This window comes from Babylonia areolata, chromosome 27, assembly GCF_041734735.1.
Source record: "Babylonia areolata isolate BAREFJ2019XMU chromosome 27, ASM4173473v1, whole genome shotgun sequence".
Lineage (NCBI taxonomy): Eukaryota > Metazoa > Mollusca > Gastropoda > Neogastropoda > Buccinidae > Babylonia > Babylonia areolata.
The window spans coordinates 8,924,653-8,944,910 of record NC_134902.1 but is presented as its reverse complement, the minus strand read 5'-3'; the positions used below and the strand labels follow the sequence as shown (position 1 = coordinate 8,944,910).

General features: G+C 44.7%; 1 protein-coding gene across 4 annotated transcripts in view; it reads left to right on the top strand.

The window, feature by feature from the left end:
* Positions 1–20,258, top strand: part of LOC143301093 (nucleoporin NUP35-like) — a 66,478-nt gene that overhangs the window by 11,934 nt on the left and 34,286 nt on the right. For all 4 annotated transcript variants that reach the window (XM_076615106.1, XM_076615110.1, XM_076615108.1 and 1 more), the window contains exons 3-4: positions 11,829–11,908; positions 19,054–19,162. In XM_076615106.1, the coding sequence (XP_076471221.1) occupies positions 11,829–11,908; positions 19,054–19,162 (189 nt within the window). The remainder of the gene's footprint in view (positions 1–11,828; positions 11,909–19,053; positions 19,163–20,258) is intronic.

The window sequence follows — 20,258 nt, the reverse complement described above, 5'->3', positions numbered from 1 at the left end:
TGGGGGACAGTAGCTCACTGTATCACGTATTAGGGGACAGCAGTTCACTGTATCACCTGTTAGGGGACAGTAGTTCACTGTATCACCTGTTAGGGGACAGCAGTTCACTGTATCACCTGTTATGGGACAGCAGTTCACTTTATCACCTGTTAGGGGACAGCAGTTCACTGTATTACCAGTTAGGGGACAGTAGTTCACTGTATCACCTGTTATGGGACAGCAGTTCACTGTATTATCTGTTAGGGGATAGTAGTTCACTGTATCACCTGTTAGGGGACAGCAGTTCACTGTATCACCTATTAGGGGACAGCAGTTCACTGTATCACCTATTAGGGGACAACAGTTCACTGTACTACCTGTTAGAGGGACAGTAGTTCACTGTATCACCTGTTCGGGGATAGCAGTTCACTGTATCACTGTTAGGGGACAGCAATTCACTGTATTACCTGTTAGGGGACAGTAGTTCACTGTATCACCTGTTGGGGGACAGTAGTTCACTGTATCACCTGTAGGGGGGATAGTAGTTCACTGTATCACCTGTTAGGGGACAGCAGTTCATTGTATCACTGTTAGGGGACAGCAGTTCACTGTATCACCTGTTAGAGGACAGTAGTTCACTGTATCACCTGTTTGGGGACAGCAGTTCACTGTATTACCAGTTAGGGGACAACAGTTCAATGTATCACCTGTTGGGGAACAGCAGTTCACTTTATCACCTGTTGGGTGACAGCAGTTCATTGTATCACCTGTTAGGGGACAGCAGCTCACTGTATCACCTGTTGGTGGACAGCAGTTCACTGTATTACCTGTTGGGTGGACAGCAGTTCACTTTATCACCTGTTGGGGGACAGCAGTTCATTGTATCACCTGTTAGGAGACAGCAGTTCACTGTATCACCTTTTGGTGGACAGCAGTTCACTGTATTACCTGTTGGGTGGACAGCAGTTCACTTTATCACCTGTTGGGTGACAGCAGTTCATTGTATCACCTGTTAGGGGACAGAAGTTTACTGTATCACCTGTTGGTGGACAGCAGTTCACTGTATCACCTGTTGGTGGACAGCAGTTCACTGTATTACCTGTTGGGTGGACAGCAGTTCACTTTATCACCTGTTGGGTGACAGCAGTTCATTGTATCACCTGTTAGGGGACAGAAGTTCACTGTATCACCTGTTGGTGGACAGCAGTTCACTGTATCACCTGTTGGGGGACAGCAGTTCACTGTATCACTGTTTGGGGACAGCAGTCACTGTATTACCTGTTAGGGGACAGCAGTTCACTGTATCACTGTTAGGGGACAGCAGTTCACTATATTACCTGTTTGGGGACAGCAGTTTACTGTATCACCTGTTGGGGAACAGCAGTTCACTGTATTACCTGTTGGAGGCAACAGTTCACTGTATCACCTGTTCACTGTATAAATATTGTGGGACAGCAGTTCACTGTATTATGTGTTGATAAGAAGACTGCAGTTCGCTGCATCGCTGATACAATAGTTGACTGTATTATCTGTTGCAGGACAGCAGTTGATTGCATTACCTGTTCACAGGGACAGTAGTTTACTGTATTGGTGTGTGTCCATCGAGATCGATGATGACCATCGTCGTCATCCAGCTGGGGGATGGGGGGAGGGTGGTGGTGGGGGGGGGGGGATGCTCATGAATCTATCTGTGAGTGCACAGATGGCTGAATAGTCCAACCTGCGCACGAAATGTTCGCTGACAGTTGGGGCAGACAAAGACAGGCATATCATTGTCAGGGAGCTTGTTTGCCCGTGACTTTCTGGCCTGCCTCTTCTGAACAGCTGCAGCAGTCCTGTTGGCCTCACACAACTTGGCACCTTTGTGCACAGCAGTGCGCCATTTGTCACGGTCCGCTGCAGATTCCTCCCAGGAGTCAGGGTTGATATCAAACGCTTTCAGAGAGACTTTCAGAGTATCTCTGAAGCGCTTCTTCTGACCTCCATGTGATCTCTTCCCTTGTTGCAGCTCGCCATAGAAGAGCCTTTTGGGCAGCCGATGGTCTGGCATGCGCGCCACGTGTCCAGTCCAGCGAAGCTGGGACTGCATCAGGATGGTGAAGATGCTGGGAAGGGTGGCTTTTGCAAGCACCTCCGTGTCTGGGGTCCTGTCTTGCCACTTGATGTTCAGTAGCTTCCTTAGGCATGTTGTGTGGAAGTGGTTCAGCTTCTTGGCATGTCGTTGGTACACTGTCCAAGTTTCGCAGGCGTACAGTAGTGTGGGGAGAACTACTGCTCTGTACACCTTTAGTTTGGTCTCAAGACCAATGCCTCTTCTGTTCCAGACATTTGCATAGAGTCTACCAAAAGTTGCGCTTGCTCTTGCAATCCTGACGTTCACTTCATCGTCGATGGTCGCATTTTGTGACAGTGTGCTGCCAAGGTATGTGAACCGCTCCACCACACTGAGTCTCTGACCGTTGACTGTGGATGTTGGGCTCAACGTGGGGTTTCTCTGGGGCTGGCTGATGGAGAACTTCAGTTTTCCTCGTGCTGATGGTAAGGCCGAAGTTCCTGCTGGCAGTGGCAAATCTGTCCACGCTGAGTTGCATGTCAGCTTCAGATCCAGTGTTGAGGGCACAATCATCAGCAAACAAAAAGTCTCTGATGATGTCTGTCATGACCTTCGTTTTTGCTTGAAGCCTTCTGAGGTTAAACAGCTTGCCATCTGTTCGGTACTTTAGGCCAATTCCAACATCGCCATCTCTGAAGGCATCAGTAAGCATTGCAGAGAACATGAGGCTGAACAGTGTTGGAGCCAGGACGCAGCCTTGCTTGACACCATTTGTGACAGGAAAAGGAGCAGATGTTTCGCCATTGTCCTGGACTCGAGCCTGCATGCCTTCATGGAATTGGCTGACCAAGGAAATAAATTTCCGAGGGCATCCGTACTTGGCCATGATCTTCCACAGTCCCTCTCTACTCACGGTGTCGAAGGCTTTAGTGAGGTCAACATAGGTGGAGAACAGAGCAGCATTTTGCTCCTGACATTTCTCTTGCAGCTGCCTTGCAGCAAACACCATGTCGGTGGTTCCGCGCTCTTTCCGGAATCCACATTGGCTCTCAGGCAAATGACCTTGGTCAAGGTGTGCTGTGAGGCGGTTTAGTAGGATCCTGGCAAGTATCTTGCCTGCGATAGAGAGCAAGGAAATGCCCCGATGGTTATCACAGGCTTGCCGGTTCCCTTTTCGCTTGTACAAGTGAATGATAGATGCATCTTTGAAATCCTGGGGGATCGTCTCTTCTTTCCACATGAGTGAGTACAGCTGATGGAGCTTCTCAGTCAGCACAGTGCCTCCATCCTTGTAGACCTCTGCTGGTATGGAGTCTGAGCCAGGTGCTTTGCCACTGGATAGCAGACGGATTGCTTTCTGGGTCTCAAGAAGTGTTGGCAGATCGTCCAGTGCTTCGTTGATGGGGACTTGTGGGAGCCGGTCTATGGCTTCATCATTTATGGAGGAAGGGCGATTTAAGACACTGTTGAAGTGCTCAGCCCAGCGTTCGAGAATTTTCTCCTTCTCGGTGATCAAGGTATTCCCGTCTGCACTGAGGAGGGGGGATGATCCTGAGGATGTGGGACCATAGACTTCTTTTAAGGCATCATAGAACCTCTTCATATCGTGCCTGTCAGCATATCCCTGGATCTCATCGGCTTTGTCGCTCAACCACTTATCCTGCATCTGACGTAACTTTTGCTGAACAGTCCTGCGGATGGCATTGTACGCATCCTTTTTTGATGTGGACTTTGGGTTGCTCAGGTGGGCTTGATGCAGACGGCGTTTCTCATCCAGAAGCTGCTTGATTTCATCACAGTTTTCATCAAACCAGTCTTTGTGCTTTCTGGTCATGGGTCCCAGGGTCTCTGAAGCTGTACTATAGATCAGCTCGCGCAGGGTCCTCCAGTCAGACTCCACATTCTGGTTGTCCAGAGAGGCGGATTCCAGACGATCTTCCAGCAGCTCCACAAAGGTCTGTTTGATGGTGATGTTTTTCAGCTTCGCAATGTTGAGCCGTTTTGGAGCCTTCTGGCCTTGGGGGCGTCTCTTGGGCTGGATTCGAATATTCAGCTTCGAGACTACAAGGCGATGGTCTGTCCAACACTCGGCGCCGCACATGGTCTTTGTCACACGTACATCTTGCCTATCCCTTTTCCTGACGATGACGTAATCGATGAGATGCCAATGCTTTGAGCGAGGGTGCATCCATGACGTCCTGTTACGGGTAGGGAGGCAGAAAACTGTGTTGGTTATCAGCAGTTCGTGCTCTGCACAGGTCTGAAGCAAAAGCAATCCATTTGGGTTACAGTGGCCCACACCATGCTTTCCAATCACTCCATCCCAGGAGATGTAGTCAGAGCCAACTCTAGCATTGAAGTCCCCAAGAATGATGAGCTTGTCTGCTTTAGGGATAGCAGCAATGACAGAGTGAAGGTCCTCATAGAACTTCGCCTTCACTTCATCCGGGTTGGTCATGGTTGGGGCGTAGGCACTGACAATGGTGAGGTGCTTCTGGCCAGATGCCAGTGGGAGTTTCATGGTCATAAGCCTATCGTTGACTCCCTTTGGGATTCCTGCTAGCTTGCTGACAAGTGCTGTTTTTACTGCAAAACCAACGCCAGCCTCACGTCGCTCTTCGCTTCCTCGTCCACTCCAGAAGAAGGTGTAACCAGATCCCCGTTCACAGAGCTCGCCTTCGCCTGCAAGCCGAGTCTCACTCAAGGCTGCGATGTCGATGTTGTATCTGGCGAGTTCGGATGCAACTAGTGCCGTTCTCCTTTGGGGTCTGTCCACGTTATCTCTGTCCAGGAGAGTCCTTATGTTCCAAGCACCAATGGTGAGAGGAACGATCCTTGTTTTTTTCTTTTCTTTCTCTTTGTTTCGACCGCTGATGTAGGGTCCCCGCCAGCCGCGGGATGCTGGCCAGGGCGATATGGAGCAGGCAATTTTTAGGGCACCTTTTCTAGCCCCTTCCTCATGCCAGGGAGGTGAGCAGTGCATTCCTAAAGAGGGCTGCTCAGACGCTCAGACGGCTGCCGAGCTCCATCGCTGCTCCTGCCGATGAAGAACGACCCTATGGCCTGAGCCGCCTGCGTGCAGGTCTGCGGCTGCGACTGCCAGTGTACCCACACCTGTCGTTTCGTCGCTCGCCTGTCGCCACAGGACTTGGGGGTGATGAAATGATGACGGATGAAAGGTCAGTATGGATGACTGATGACTTGCGCGATGAGTTTGTTTAAAGTGAAGAGGAGTTGCGCAACGTCGACCTCACTCTCTCGTCCGGGTCCACCAATTTCCAGTGGCAAGACTAAGTCGAGACGACTGGAGGATGAGCACGGATGCAGTGGATGACCAAGATATCCTTTCGGTGTCTCATCTTGCTCTCTGCACTCCACAGTGCGTTGCTGTAACCGCCTTCCTCTCCGTTGAACCGATAGGTTTCTTCCGCAGATTCTACCGGATCCAGACTTCGCATGCATGGGTAGACACACCCCAGGGGCCAACTGCGTGTGGCATGCACACAGCACGGTGGAGCTAGATGGCCGTCGGTGGCTCTCCTGAGCCGACACCCTTTTATGGATCTCGTTTTTAATTCCATAAGGGTGTCTAGCCACCTGCCTCACCAGTCCCGGAAGGGAGTGGTGAGAGTGCCGGTTTAGTCGCCGGCAATCCGACCCTGAACAGGTTGTACTGGATTTCAGGTTACCAGTAGCAGATCTAGTGACCTGCTCACTGTATCACTTGTTTAGGGACAGTAGTTTACTGCATTACCTTGGGGGACAGTAGTTTACTGTATTTCCTGTTCATTGTATTATATGTTTAGGGCCAGCAGTTCACTGTATTATCAGTTAATAAAGATACCACAGTTCACTGCTTTACCTTTTTGAGATAGCAGTTCAGTTCATTAGATTATTACCAGCTGCGGCAGCAGTCCTCTGAATTACTTGTTGGAAAGTGGACAGCAGTTCATTACGTTTCCTGTTGACAGACAGCAGTTCACTGTATTGTCTGTTAGGAGACAGTATTTCACTGTATAAAATTGATAGAGTTTTACACATTGGGGGACAGTTTACTGCATTTTCTGTAGATAGAGTGCACTATCAATAGTATCATGGTCATGTTGAACAATGGAGGCCTGCGTATGTGGTGGTAGTGTTATCAAGTACTGTACACTATTGTGTTTGGTGGTAAAATGTTATTGCATACACTGTTTTGGTAGTTGGTGGTGTGGTCGTGTGTTATTTAGAGTACACTGGTGTGCTGGTTAGTAGTGTGTTATTTAGTGTACACTTTTATGTTGGTTGGTAGTGTGTTATTTAGTGTACAGTGTTATGTTGGTTGGCACAATGGCAGTGTGTTATTTAGTGTACAGTGTTTTGTTGGTTGGTAGTGAATTGAAAAGCCATGTACACTGTTGTTGTGCTGGTTAGCAGTGCAGTAAAAAGGAGTGTACCCTGCTGTGTTGGTTAGTGGTGTGTTAGGTAGTGTACACTGTTGTATTGGTTGATAAATAGTCATTTAGTGTACACTTATGTGACTTTTCTATCTGCTACCGGTAACCTGGACCCCAGTACTTCCTGTCACAGGGTTGAATTGCTGGCGACTAAACCAGCACCGCCTTCAGTCCTCTCAGGAGGATGGTGAGGAGGGTGGCTAGACACCCTGGTGGAAATAAATGACCCATCAAAGGGTGCCAGTTCTGGAGAGCTACCTGCGGCCACCTAGCTAAGGGAGTAAACCCTGACAGAAAGTCCGGTGTGGGGCCCCTAAGGCAGTTGGATGGCAAACTTTGTCACTTTCTGGCAGCTCCTGCGGCCACGTTGGCACCAAAACGTAACAGCCTTGCTGTTCCTTTGGATCTGTCAGTGAGGTGGAGAGGGGGGACAAGCTGCATGGGCAACAGCCTGTCTTCCATTTTACATTGCCCAGGCTTATATCCGTCCATCCATCTGCATCTCGCTTCTCAGCATTGTAGGCAAAGTCTATGCTCGGGTCCTTCTAATCCGCCTGCAGAAACTGGCCGAATGTGTTTACCTGGAATCACAGTGCGGTTTCCGAGCAGAGAGATCCACGGTAGACATGATCATCTCCCTTCACCAAATCCAGGAGAAGTGCAGGGAGCAGGGGATGCCCCTGTATGTCGCATTCATTGACCTCACCAAGGCCTTTGACCTAGTCAGCAGAGACGGCCTTTTCAGGGCTCTTTGAAAGATCAGCTGCCCCCCCAAACTGCACAGCCTGATTGAGTCCTTCCACCTCAACATGAAAGTGACGGTGCAGTTTAATGGTAACCTCTCCAAGCCCTTCGACGTACGCAGCGGTGTCAAACAAGGCTGCGTCCTCGCCCCCACCCTATTTGGAATCTTCTTTGTTCTTCTCCTGAGGCATGCGTTCAGCACAGCGCAAGAAGGGATCTACCTGCGGACCAGATCAGATGGCAGGCTCTTCAATCTCGCCTGCCTCAGAGCAAGGACAAAAGTCCACGAAGCCCTCATCAGAGACATGCTCTTTGCCGATGATGCCACAGTTGTGACCCACACCAAGCGGGACTTGCGGTCACTAATGGACCGCTTCTCCCAGGCCTGCAAAGATTTCGGTCTGACCATCAGTCTCAAGAAGACAAACGTCCTAGGCCAAGACATGCCATCTCCACCAGCCATCACCATTGATGACTACGAGCTTGAAGCCATCCATCAATTCACTTACCTTGGGTCCACCATCACCGACAACCTCACCCTTGAAACCGAGATCGACAAGAGGATCGGGAAGGCAGCCACAACACTAGCCCACCTCACACAAAGAGTGTGGACAAATCCCAAGCTGACCACGAAGACAAAGATGGCTGTATACAATGCCTGCGTCCTCAGCACCTTGCTGTATGGCAGTGAGGCATGGACCACACATGCTCGTCAGGAGAAAAGGCTCAATACCTTCCACTTGAGAAGCCTACAGCACATACTCGGCATCTCCTGGCAAGAAAAGGTGACAAACACCGAAGCCCTGACTCGCGCTGGCCTCCCGACCATGTATTCCATGCTGAGACAGCTCGCTGGCTGAGCCACGTTCGCCGCATGGAAGATGGTCGCATCCCAAAAGACATCCTTTATGGAGAGCTCGCCACGGGGCAGAGAAGCATCGGCCCCCTACAGCTGAGATACAAAGACATTTGCAAACATGACATGAAGGCGCTTGAGATCAACACTGAGTCCTGGGAGGACCTTGCAGATGTCCGCAACAGCTGGAGAAGCACTCTCAAGAATCAGCTACGGATTGGTGAGGACAAACTGTCAGCTGCTGCAGCAGAAAAGCGAGCTTGCAGAAAAGGGACGGCAGCCAACAGACTAGCATCAGTTTACACATGTGACCACTGCAACAGAGACTGACTTTCTCGCATCGGTCTCTACAGTCACAGGCGACGCTGCTTGGTCTAAGCAGAGAGCCCAGTTAGACATTAGGTCGGATATACTCTATCCATGGTCAGCCATGACCGAAGGAGGCCTACTACTATTTGACTTTTGTGATAGTTGATATTGTGTTATAAAGTAGTGTAACTGTTGTGATGGTTGGCAGTGTATTTCTGTGCGCACTATTGGTGTTGGTTGGTAACTTGGTTGTGTATTATAAAGTAGTATACTCTGCTGTGCTAGTTGATAGTGTGATAAAAGGTGGTGTGAAATCCAAGGTACCTAAATTTGAAGATAAAACCACAACGTTTTGAGTCTTCGACTCTTTGTCAAGTCTTTGTCTGAGACTCAAAATGTCATGGTTTTATCATTTACAATATATATTGGACATAACCTGTCACACTGAAATGAAATATACAGTATAATAGTAACTATTGTGTATCTCATCATTTCCAAAATTTACCAGGGGCGTCGAATTGAGATGACCACTATCCTTAACAGTTGGTTTTCTGGAATGGAGACATGCTTAACTAGAGACTCCGAAAAAAAGATTGAAAAACAAAACAAAACTGGGAGTTTAGCTTCAGTATTAATTTCACAGTTTTTTGTTTTTGTTTGTTTTTCTTTTCTGAAAGTAGGAAGTTAGGAGATTGAAGACTATGAAACCTGCCATATCAGTGTCTTTTGTATTGGTAAAGAGAGAGAGAGAGTGTGTGTGTAAGTGAGTGTGTGTATGTATGTACATATTTTTGGTATTTGCATTGATTCATGATTGTTTGCATGTTTAAGAGGATGGAGAAGGGGGACAGACCCAATAAGACAGTGAGAAACACAGAGACAGGGTTCCAGAAAAGGAAGATGTTGCAAACACTTGCAAACACTTGTTACATTCACATGGTAGTTGCATGGGAAAAGGGTTTCCACACTGTCCTCTGATACGTGTGGGACCCTTCAACAGAATTGGACTTTGACCTTGTTCCCATTCTATTATCTATACCTCCATCTCTTCCGCCATTCCTATGTATTCAGTGTAAGAGAAGGGACAGAGGGGCAAGTAATGAAAGAAAAGAGGAAGCTAGGGAGAAAGAGATCAAGAAGGGTCGAGGGGATGCACAGGAAAGTGGGGAGGATGATTATTGTCATGTTTGTGATGATTTGAGTCATTACTGGTTGTACAGAATGCGTTTAGGTAATTTCTTAACCCTATGGTGGCTTTAGTTGTTGCTTGGCGACTTGCAGTGAGAACACCACAATTGCCGAACGGCGACTTGTAGGGAGAATGCTGCTGGTGCCGATCGGTGACTTGAGCATTAGAGTTAACAACTTGTGCTACTCTTCAAAAAATAACACCAAACTTAGCACTTCCTGCTACATGTACCAGAAACATCTTCATTGTTGAACCAACTCTCATGCAGTCTGGAGTGATTTTCATGGGCTTTTTATTTTAAATCAGCTTGAACGATGCCGAGTTCTTCAGCCAGTTCAGATTGCAACTTGCAGTCTTGCTTTAGACCACGCTATACGGGACAGCAAACTGCAAATCTAATTAAAAGTCATTTTGCTGCTGACAGTGACAATGGAGAAGAGTTCGTGCCACATGACAGCTAAAAAATTAGTACCCCACATTTCCACTGGCTGCTCTGCTGCACAACCAGTTTTCAGCTGTACTGTGCAGCTGTTAGTAGCTTGAACATAGCTAGCGATGTAAGGGTTAATGATACCTGTCCATTTTGTTTTGAGAAACACACATGACCTTGGGACTCAGTCAGAGTGAGAGAGAGAATGGGGGAGGGGGGGGGGGGGGTTGGTGGAGGGGGCAAGAGAGGGAAAGAGACAGAAGTTCAATCAATAAATCAATTGAATCAGTTCAGTGCCCTCATAAAAATGAAAGGAAAATTGGCTTGTGGGCGATGAGATAGCATGAGGTAGTACATTAAAGTAATGTTTTACATCCATAAAATTTTAAAAGAAAGCATACTCAGAATGTAAGGAATGTAATACATGAAACTACAAATCAGGCTCTCTACCCTCCCCCCCTCTCCAACCACCCAGTGTGTGGGCCTCATTCCTCACCATCTCAAGCAACTCCCACTCATACTCCACAGAGCATTTTTAACATCTAAATATATCAAGTATGCCACTTTGACATCTTAGAAATGATGAACACATATTTCTCCATGTAAAGAAATTTCATGTAAATGAGCGAAACCATGTAACACAGTCAAATGATTAACCATAATTGTAACACATGCATGCATACATATGTGCACATGCGCGCGTGCGCGCGCGCGCGCACACACACACACACACACACACACACACACTGTGTCGATGATGAACAGAGAGCAGCTACATGAGTCCAGGGTGTCATGAAGGGACATGTGGAGCTGTACGTCTGTTGGGAGGAGTTCCTTGTGCAGTTGGTACTGGCCCTGATACACAGCAGTCACTCAGAATACTCTCTTCTGGACTCATAAGCAGTCAGCTCCTGGTAGAGTGGGTGGAGTTTGCTGAGAGTAACATCCTGGAACAGGGGCGTCAGACCCACGCTAATAATGGAGGCCACCCTGCCGATGACATTGAGGCCTTCTCCAGCTTCTCCTTGTCAGCCTTCTTGGTCGTCATGATTAATGTCCGAGTTGAGAAGCAGAGGGATTGAGTGGATGATGATAATGAGAGGGGCAATGATTTGATCATATTGGGAGTGGAAGGGTGAGTTGGTGGGGAGGGGTGAGGAGTAAGGAGATGGGCTCAGCCGTTCATGGTCTGCTAAGTCATCCTCTTCAGTTGACTACAGACAGGCCTCACTAGCAATTTTAACACTGTTGGGCAGGCACAGACTGTGAATGTATTACTTTTAGTCAAGAAGACCAGCTGACGCATGATTAGTAGCAACATCAAAACTGTGAACTAAACAAAATTGAGGGGTCCCAACAACAGTAAACATGGACAATGCTGTGCTCAGTGTGTTTGAGAAATAGGTCTGTGGTGACTAATTGCTGGCTGAATGAATCGGGACTATGAGTCCTTGGAGTTGCTGTATGATCACCGGAAGACAAACTAGGCTGCGACAAAAATTACTATCAGCCAATGGCAAGTCACCTTAGAGCCGCACAGCTCTTTTCTTCACTCTTCCATTGACAGCTTAACAAACTCATTATTCAAAACATCTAACAATGGGCATCAGGAATTATGACTAATATTTATTTTCAAAGTACAACAGTTACAAAACGTGCAAGTCTTGAAAGATATCACACAGAAAGTGTTTAGTTTGCCTGACACAGTGATTTATTTGCCCCACGCTGTTGGGCAGTTGTTGCTGAACCCTGTAAAGTAGTGTCAGTGTACTGTTGTGTTGGAGATTTAAATGTCGTAATACATAAAAGTTGTGCACACTAATCTGTTGCAGTCCAGCCCTAGACTGTGGTCAGCAAGTGCACTCAACCCAGGTCACAAATCCAGCCACAGTCCCCATGGTTCTGCTGGAAGGTGATACCTTGGTGATACCTTGTTTACCCTGTGCTGACTTAACACACATCTACCCTTGTTTACCTTGTGTTACCTTTTTCCTCTTCTGGCTGGTCAAACCATGTTTACCTTTTAATGCCTTACCATACCTCTACCCATGTACGTTTATGTTATGTTGCTTTATGGACCATTACCCTTGTTTACGTTGTGTTACCTTATCATACCTCTACCTTTGTTTACCTTGTGTTACCTTATTACACCTCTACACATGTTAACATTGTGTTACCTTATTACACCTCTACACATGTTAACATTGTGTTACCTTATTACACCTCTACACATGTTAACATTGTGTTACCTTATTACACCTCTCCACCTGTTTACATTGTGTTACCTTATTACACCTCTCCATCTGTTTACATTCTGTTACCTTATTACAACCTCTGCACCTGTTTACATTGTGTTACCTTATTACACCTCTACCCATGTTTACCTTGTGTTACCTTATAACACCTCTACACATGTTTACCTTATTTTGTCTTATCACACCACTACACCATGTTTACCTTGTCGTAGTGATGATTTTAATAATGAATTAATTTATAAAGCGCCATTCCATTTAAAACATACTCAACTGTGCTGTATAGTGTAGAAACCAACGTTTAAAACATGCATTTAAACACAAAAATGAAAAAAAACTTACATTTTGTATTTGTATTTGTATTTCTTTTTATCACAACAGATTTGTCTGTGTGAAATTCGGGCTGCTCTCCCCAGGGAGAGCGCGTCGCTATACTACAGTGCCACCCATTTTTTTAATATATTTTTTTCAACAAACATTGTTGACAGGGCAAAGTCAAAGTTCTACTCTTCTAAAATACTTGCATGCACCACAGCCAAACAGCTTTTCAACGCTACGAACAATCTACTAGGTAAAATGAAAAACACTCCTCTCCCTACAACATTTTCGGTGCAGGAACTCCCTCAAAAGTTTTCTGACTTCTTCACCGGCAAAATATCATGCATTCGTGAGAAGCTTGACTCTGTTGTGTCTCCTTCTTCACCCGTTCAAGAACGTGTGTACAGTGGTCCTGTTTTACATTGTTTCCAACCGGTTACTGAAGATTTTGTGAAGAAAGTGTGTCTGAGCGCTTGTCTGAAATCCTGTGAGCTTGACCCTGTCCCGTCTTCTTTGTTGGTTGAATGTATTGATGTTCTACTGCCACATATTACTCATGTCATCAATTCTTCCTTGCTGTCTGGTTGTTTCCCTGAAAGCTTCAAGTCTGCTGTTGTAAGGCCACTCATCAAGAAACCATCTTTGCATCATAATTGTTTGAAAAATTATCGACCTGTCTCTAATCTGTCATTTTTATCAAAACTGCTAGAAAAGATCATATTGTCTCAGCTCTTAGCTCATCTGGAGCAGAATGGTTTACTTAATTCCCACCAGTCAGCTTATAGACGTGGTCATAGTTGCGAAACAGCCTTTCTTAGAATAGTGAATGATTTGCTTTCGGGATTTGATGAGGATAAGATATCTGTTCTCGCTCTCTTAGATTTGTCAGCAGCTTTTGACACTATCGACCACTCTATCCTCTTGAACAGACTTAAAACTTCCTTTGGTATTCGTGACACTGCACTAGCATGGATCACGTCTTACCTGTCAGATCGTACACAGAAAGTGTGTGTAAATGGTACATACTCTAGAGTATCTGCCTTGAAATATGGTGTCCCACAAGCGTCCGTCCTAGGTCCTGTTCTTTTCGTGCTGTATGCGGCTCCTGTGTCGGATGTCATCAGTCATCATGCGATGTCGCATGAGAGCTTTGCTGATGACACACAACTTTATCAGTCGGCTTCCATAGCTGAATTTGATGCACTGGTGACTCAAACACAGGAGTGCATTGCTGGCCTAAAGGACTGGATGACTCTCAACAAGCTGCAATTAAATGATGATAAGACTGAATTTATGATAACCTGTCCAAAGAAGTTTCGTCAACATCCTTCCTTTCCTGACTCTGTTCTGATCAATAGCACACCTGTTTCACTTTCTCCCTCTGTTCGCAGTCTTGGTGTAATCCTGGACCAGTGTTTCCTTCCAACAGCACATTTCGAATATCTGTAAAGTTGCCTATTTGGAACTGCGTAGAATCAGCTCTATCCGCCACTATCTCTCAACCGATGCAACCAAGACACTTGTATGCTCTCTGGTTCTCTCAAGATTGGATTACTGCAACTCTCTTTTGGCCGGCCTTCCCAAATACCTGTTAGACAGACTCCAACGAATTCAGAATTACGCTGCCAGACTCATTTGCAGAGCTTCTAAATTTGACCATGTTTCTCCTCTCCTTCAGTCTCTCCACTGGTTGCCTGTTTCTGATCGAATAGATTATAAGCTATCCACTCTGACCTTTTCTGCAGTCAACGGATCTGGCCCAAAGTATCTTTCTGAACTCATCCATATCTATACCCCGTCTCGCCAGCTCCGTTCTTCCTCTGATACTCGACTTCTCAGGATACCTCACGTCAGAAGTAAGACCTATGGACACAGATTGTTTTCTTTTCATTCTTTTCAATCGCCAAAGACGTGGAACAAGCTCCCTGATAACCTCCGTCATTCTGATTCCCTCGCATCTTTTAAATCTCGTCTCAAAACTCACCTTTTCCCTCAGCAATAAGTTCAGTTGTGGCAGGCCCACAACTACATGCATGTATATGAATGTGTATTGTGTGTGCGTGTGTTTATGTAAGTATGTGCCTGCCTATGTGTGTGTATGTGTTAGGGTAGCTGTTAGATACACATGTATGTTAAAATGTATGTATGCAGTGTGTGTGTGTGTGCGTGCGTGCGTGCGTGCGTGCGTGTGTGCGTGCGTGCGTGCGTGTGTGTGTGTGTGTGTGTGTGTGTGTGGTCACATTTTGGTGTGTGTATGTAACATAGATATAATGTTTTATGTTATCAAAAGCGTTTTTGTAAAGCACCTAGAGCAGATTTCTGGATAGTGTGCTATATAAGTATCCATTATTATTATTATTATTATTATTATTATTTTCCTGCGTGCAGTTTTATTTGTTTTTCCTATTGAAGTGGATTTTTCTACAGAATTTTGCCAGGAACAACCTTTTTGTTGCCGTGGATTCTTTTACGTGTGCAAAGTGCATGCTCGGTTTATCATCTCATCCGAATGAATAGCGTCCAGACCACCACTCAAGGTCTAGTGGAGGGGGAGAAAATATCAGCAGCTGAGCCGTGATTCAAACCAGCGCGCTCAGATTCTCTCGCTTCCTAGGCAGACGCGTTACCCCTAGGCCATCACTCCACTACATACACAACCCTTTACAGTCAGCTAACCAAACACTCCAGCACAAATTTACATGCACGCACGCACGCATGCACGCTGCAACATCATATCACAATACTTAAAAATCTTATCACAATACTTAAAACTCCTCCCAAAATTACAGTACACCAAAAACCACATCACAGTACTGAAAATTCACTTTCAACTCTTAAAACTGGTCAACATCACAATACAATGAAAATCTACATTTTAGAGACAGGATTTAATAGCAGTCACACCCTCCCCCTCCCCACAACATGTCTGCATACACAAACGGATACTCATTTGTATGCATCATACTAGGTGAAGTTGAAATTCTTTTTAAAAGTTGAAAAACACTGTTTTTCTGAGGGACGAAGGCAGGGAGTTCCAGACTTTGGGGGCAAAGACAGAGAAAGATTTTTGCCAAAGGTCTGAAGTGATAATTAAGGAATTTTCAGCAGAGTGGTGTCAAATGAGCGCAGTGACCAAGAAGAATGGTATAGAGATCTGAAAGCTGCAGTGGCATATTGTTTTGACACTGAAAGTAGAGACAAGCTACTTTGTACTGAATGCTTGCTTTAACAGGAAGCCATTAAAGTGTTCTGAGCATTGGTGTTGCACTTTCATGTCTGGGTTTACGGAGTATGAGTCGATCTGCATGATTTTGAATGCATTGAAGTTTATTTAGTTTGTTATCAGGGAGACCGGTTAGAAGAGAGTTGCAGTCGTCTAATCTAGATAGTATAAAAGAAACAGCAAGTTTGTTGGCAGCAGCACTGGAAAGGAAAGAGTGCAGCACAAGTGTTTCAGTTTGACATGTGCATCCATAGACAGTGTTTCATCTGTGTCGATGCCAAGGTTTCTCACAGACTGGGAGAAAGGTATGTTGCAGCCAGAGATGGACATACAGGTAGAGGTGACCTTGTTTATCTTTGATTTGGTGCCAGTGACAATTAGTTCATTTTTTTCCCTCATTCATCTTCAACTTGTTCTCACTCATCCACTCGGCCACATCCTCAGTGCAATTTTTCAAACTACAGGCAAGAGTTGGAAAGTCTGGTGGAACAGTAGTGTTTTGGAGCTGGGAATCATCTGCAAAGAAAATGGTATGAATAACCTGACCTATGAATGACAGTGCTGAGAAACTGTGTACATGGTAAATAAAACTGGACCCAAGACAGAACCCTGTGGTACCCCATTCTTCAATACAGATGGAGTGGATTCATGGCCAACAAGGACAGACTGGGTACAGCAAGTCTGGCATGATAACCAATCCAGGACCATTCCTGAGCAGCCAAAAGTGGTATGCAACTGTGTAATAAGGATATAGGGGTGCAAATCATCTGGCATATGCCTGTAATCTGGCACACATGGCATCTTGACTTTGGGTAGTTTCTGGCTTGGAGAAATTTTGTTTTGGTAGTTTCCGGCATGGAGAAATTTTGTTTTGGTAGTTACCGGCATGCATGAATTCAAACCCAGTGTGTTGTTTACTTGCGATGTCTTGAAAACTACGGGAGATAAACGCATTGCCTCGTTCTCTGGTGATTTAGTGATGAAAAGTGTGTTCACCAAACATATTTTGTGGCAGCATGATAGTAATAAAGTCTTTTTGACAAAAAATTACTAGAATACGGAGTCCCAGACCTGACAACCCTTCCTTTCTCGGGGAAATTTATCACTCACAGTTGCACTTGATACAGCACTTCCGCATGCCTGAAAAAAACCCCCACAAAAGCACACACACAAAAAGCCCCCAGCTCCCACAGTGGAGCGCCCGTGCACACATGCTCACTATATACACACGCACACACACATACACATACACACACACACACATACACACACACGTAAAAAAAGAAAAACAGGTTGTTTTGCGATCATTTATTGGCAACACCTTTTCAAAAGCGCTATATGCCTTTCTTCAGATTTTTGCAAATCCAGAGAGTAAAAAAGTGGGGGTGGGGAGCATGAAGTATAGATGTGATTACGCTGACAATGGTTGTTGTGACGCCACTGTCACTGAAAGACGAAATGGGGGTTGGGGGAGAGGAGAGGGAGGGGGGGATTACTATGACATTTTTGACTTCTCGCATATCCGTCTCAATAATAAAAGGCCTGTTTCTCGTCTGTTCTGTGTTGATCCAACGAACCCTAATGCCAACAATGCTCATCCATTTACACATTTCAGCAACACAGTGCATTCACAAGAACGCACTTCTTGCATGCGAGCATGTTCACAAACACACACCCCTCCTCTCTCCTCCCCACATGTTTTTATTCATTAATGCACCTCACCTCACTTGCTGTGTTCATTCATTGTGGGTCTAATCAAAGCAATGTTCTACTTTTGGTTGATAACAAGAAAACTTACTTTTTCACATATATGTAATGCATACACACACAGTACATGCACACATACACACATGTATGTACATAATCACACACATACATAAACACATAATTGCAGTAATTGTAATAAACTTTTGTAAGGGATCCACTTCTTGTAGAAACTAGTGTATGTCATCTTTGTTTATGGATATGTTTTTCAAGATCATGTGCATATTGCAGTTCCTTCAAAAAGGATGACATTAGTTTAACATTATTTATCTTTGATTTGCACACGTAAGATTTGGCAACTGGTAGAATAAAGTATGTCATCAGTTTAATTTTTTTCGTCTTCTCCAGATAGAATCAGTTCAGTGTTAAGTGTCAGTCATGTACAAATGACACATTTTTGTTGTATTAAGTAATGTAGTGCCATCCAAAATCTCTGCACATATTCGCATTGCCAAAAATAGTGAATAATTGTGCCTTTTGAGATATTACAGAACCTGCACCTATCGTCTTTAACTACTCCCATGTCTTTTAAAATCATGTTTGTAACCAGTATTCTATTGCAAATCCTTAGTGGGAACCAGTTGTAGTTTTACCTCTTTTATTCTATAAGTATTTTTTGGTCATGGCTCATAATTACTGTATTGTTCTGGTTTATTTTAACTGCATTGTTGCTCAGTATTACTGTGTTTTAGCTTGTTCTTACTCTATTGCTGTTCATGTTGCTTGTTATTATTGTATCATTATGGCTTTTAATTACTCTGTTGCTTATTTTTTACTGTATTGTTGTGGCTTATCAGTTGTAATAGTACTCTTTTATGAGGCTTATTATTGTTGTACTGTTGTGGCTGATCATTAGTTATAGTACTCTATTGTACCTTATTGCTGTATCTTGTGTGTGTGTGTGTGTTTAAAAAAAAATTTTTTTTTCACTTATTTTTTCTTTTACTTTCTTGTTCATATGTCCCTGACAGTCTCTCCCACCCCCTTCCCTCACTTCTGCCCTCTCACTCCCCGCCCACCTTTTCCCCCTTTCCCCTCCCCCTTCCCTTTCAGAGCCTTTTCTTTCCTTCACACACTCACACTGACAGTTCTGCTCACCCTTCTTTGTTTTTTGTGTCCTTTCCTGCGACTTCTCATCACTTTCCTTTCCTGAACTCTACTCTCTTCCTCTCTGTCTGTATCTTTCTGTCTGCCACTCACTCATTTCATTTGCCTGAAGAAGAGCTTGTGGCTCGATTCGTTGCCTCTTTTTTCCCATGTAAGTTGGCTTTTACCAAGATTCTTTCAGTTTACCCAGTATTCTGTTGGTTTTTATTGCTGCATTGTGGCTTATTAGTATTGCTGTATTGTGGGTTTATTATTACTTTATAAGTACTGTTGTGACACATTGTTAGCATATTTTTGTGGCTTATTATTATTATATTTTGGTTTATTGATACTGTATAGTTGTAGCTTATTATTACTGTATAGTTATTGGTTATTATTGCTGTATTGTCCCAGACCGATGTCAAGAGGGGAGGCAGTGAAAGGACGGAGTGGAGGTCCTCCAACACGTGGCTTCCTGTCTAGCTCCACAACTGACCCCAGCTCATTGCCATCTCCTGCTCAGGTATACCTTGTGGTCAGGCCTCCTTCCTCCTTCAGCTTGAACGGTTTTGTATGTAGATTTTAAAATTCATATGATGAGATAACTCGTCAGCGCAAGCATGTATGCTTTGCTGCCACAATGACGAGATAACTCGTCATCTAAATATTCTGACTTTTCCCTGGTTTGCATTGAGTTCATTGACAAAAATACTGGTAGCTCTAGCTTGGGGAATCTTTCTAGATTCTATTCATAGCTAGAAACCCCATCTATGTCATGAGGCAGTCCTTTATTTGAACATTTTGGTTGGATTACTGCCGCAGTATTTGCCTGGCTCCTCTCCTCGCTCACCCAACAAAATGTCGGACACTGTGCTCAAGACATGCGATCATGGTGCACTAAATCAACCAAGATTGCTTTCTTTAGCTGATGCTCAGAAAGAATTGAAGTATAAATTTGAAGAAGACAGTGATGAACTTTTGTAAGATGATTTGATAGAACATAAAGGGAGCAATGAAAAGACAAAAGCTAAGATACGTCTATCAGTGAGTGATGCCAACTGTACAGCTGTAGCAGGTGACAGAAAGTGACCTCATTTTTAGCAGGACACAGTGTGAGCGATTTTTCTTGGCACTCAGCCAGTGCGATCTGATGAGAACTGGATGAATTGACCATGTGAGTGGGGTGAAGAGGAGGGGGGTGGAGACCGAGGGGGCATAGCCCCACATCCATATTATCACTTGGAGAAGTCACAGTGTATTTTGTTTCTGTCTTTTTAAAAAAAACATTATTGTAGTTATTCTAGTATATTTTGTGTGTGCAGGCATTATCCATTTGTCCAGAAAATGATATTTTAGTGCACATTACCTGACTGATGTTTGTAATGAACAAGTTGAAAATGTGATAAAAAACAAAAAACTGATTTCAAAACAACAGCATGTCACTGAAAATATGTAAAATGGGAAAACATCGTGTGTTTTGTATTCTTTATTCATTTACATTACAGAAAATATATACTTTTATGGGTCTTTCTCCATTAACGAAGAGCACAGATTTTTTGAAAATATATACCCCTTTTTTGTGAAAAAGCCCAGGCAAATAGATTTCACTTAAATCTTAT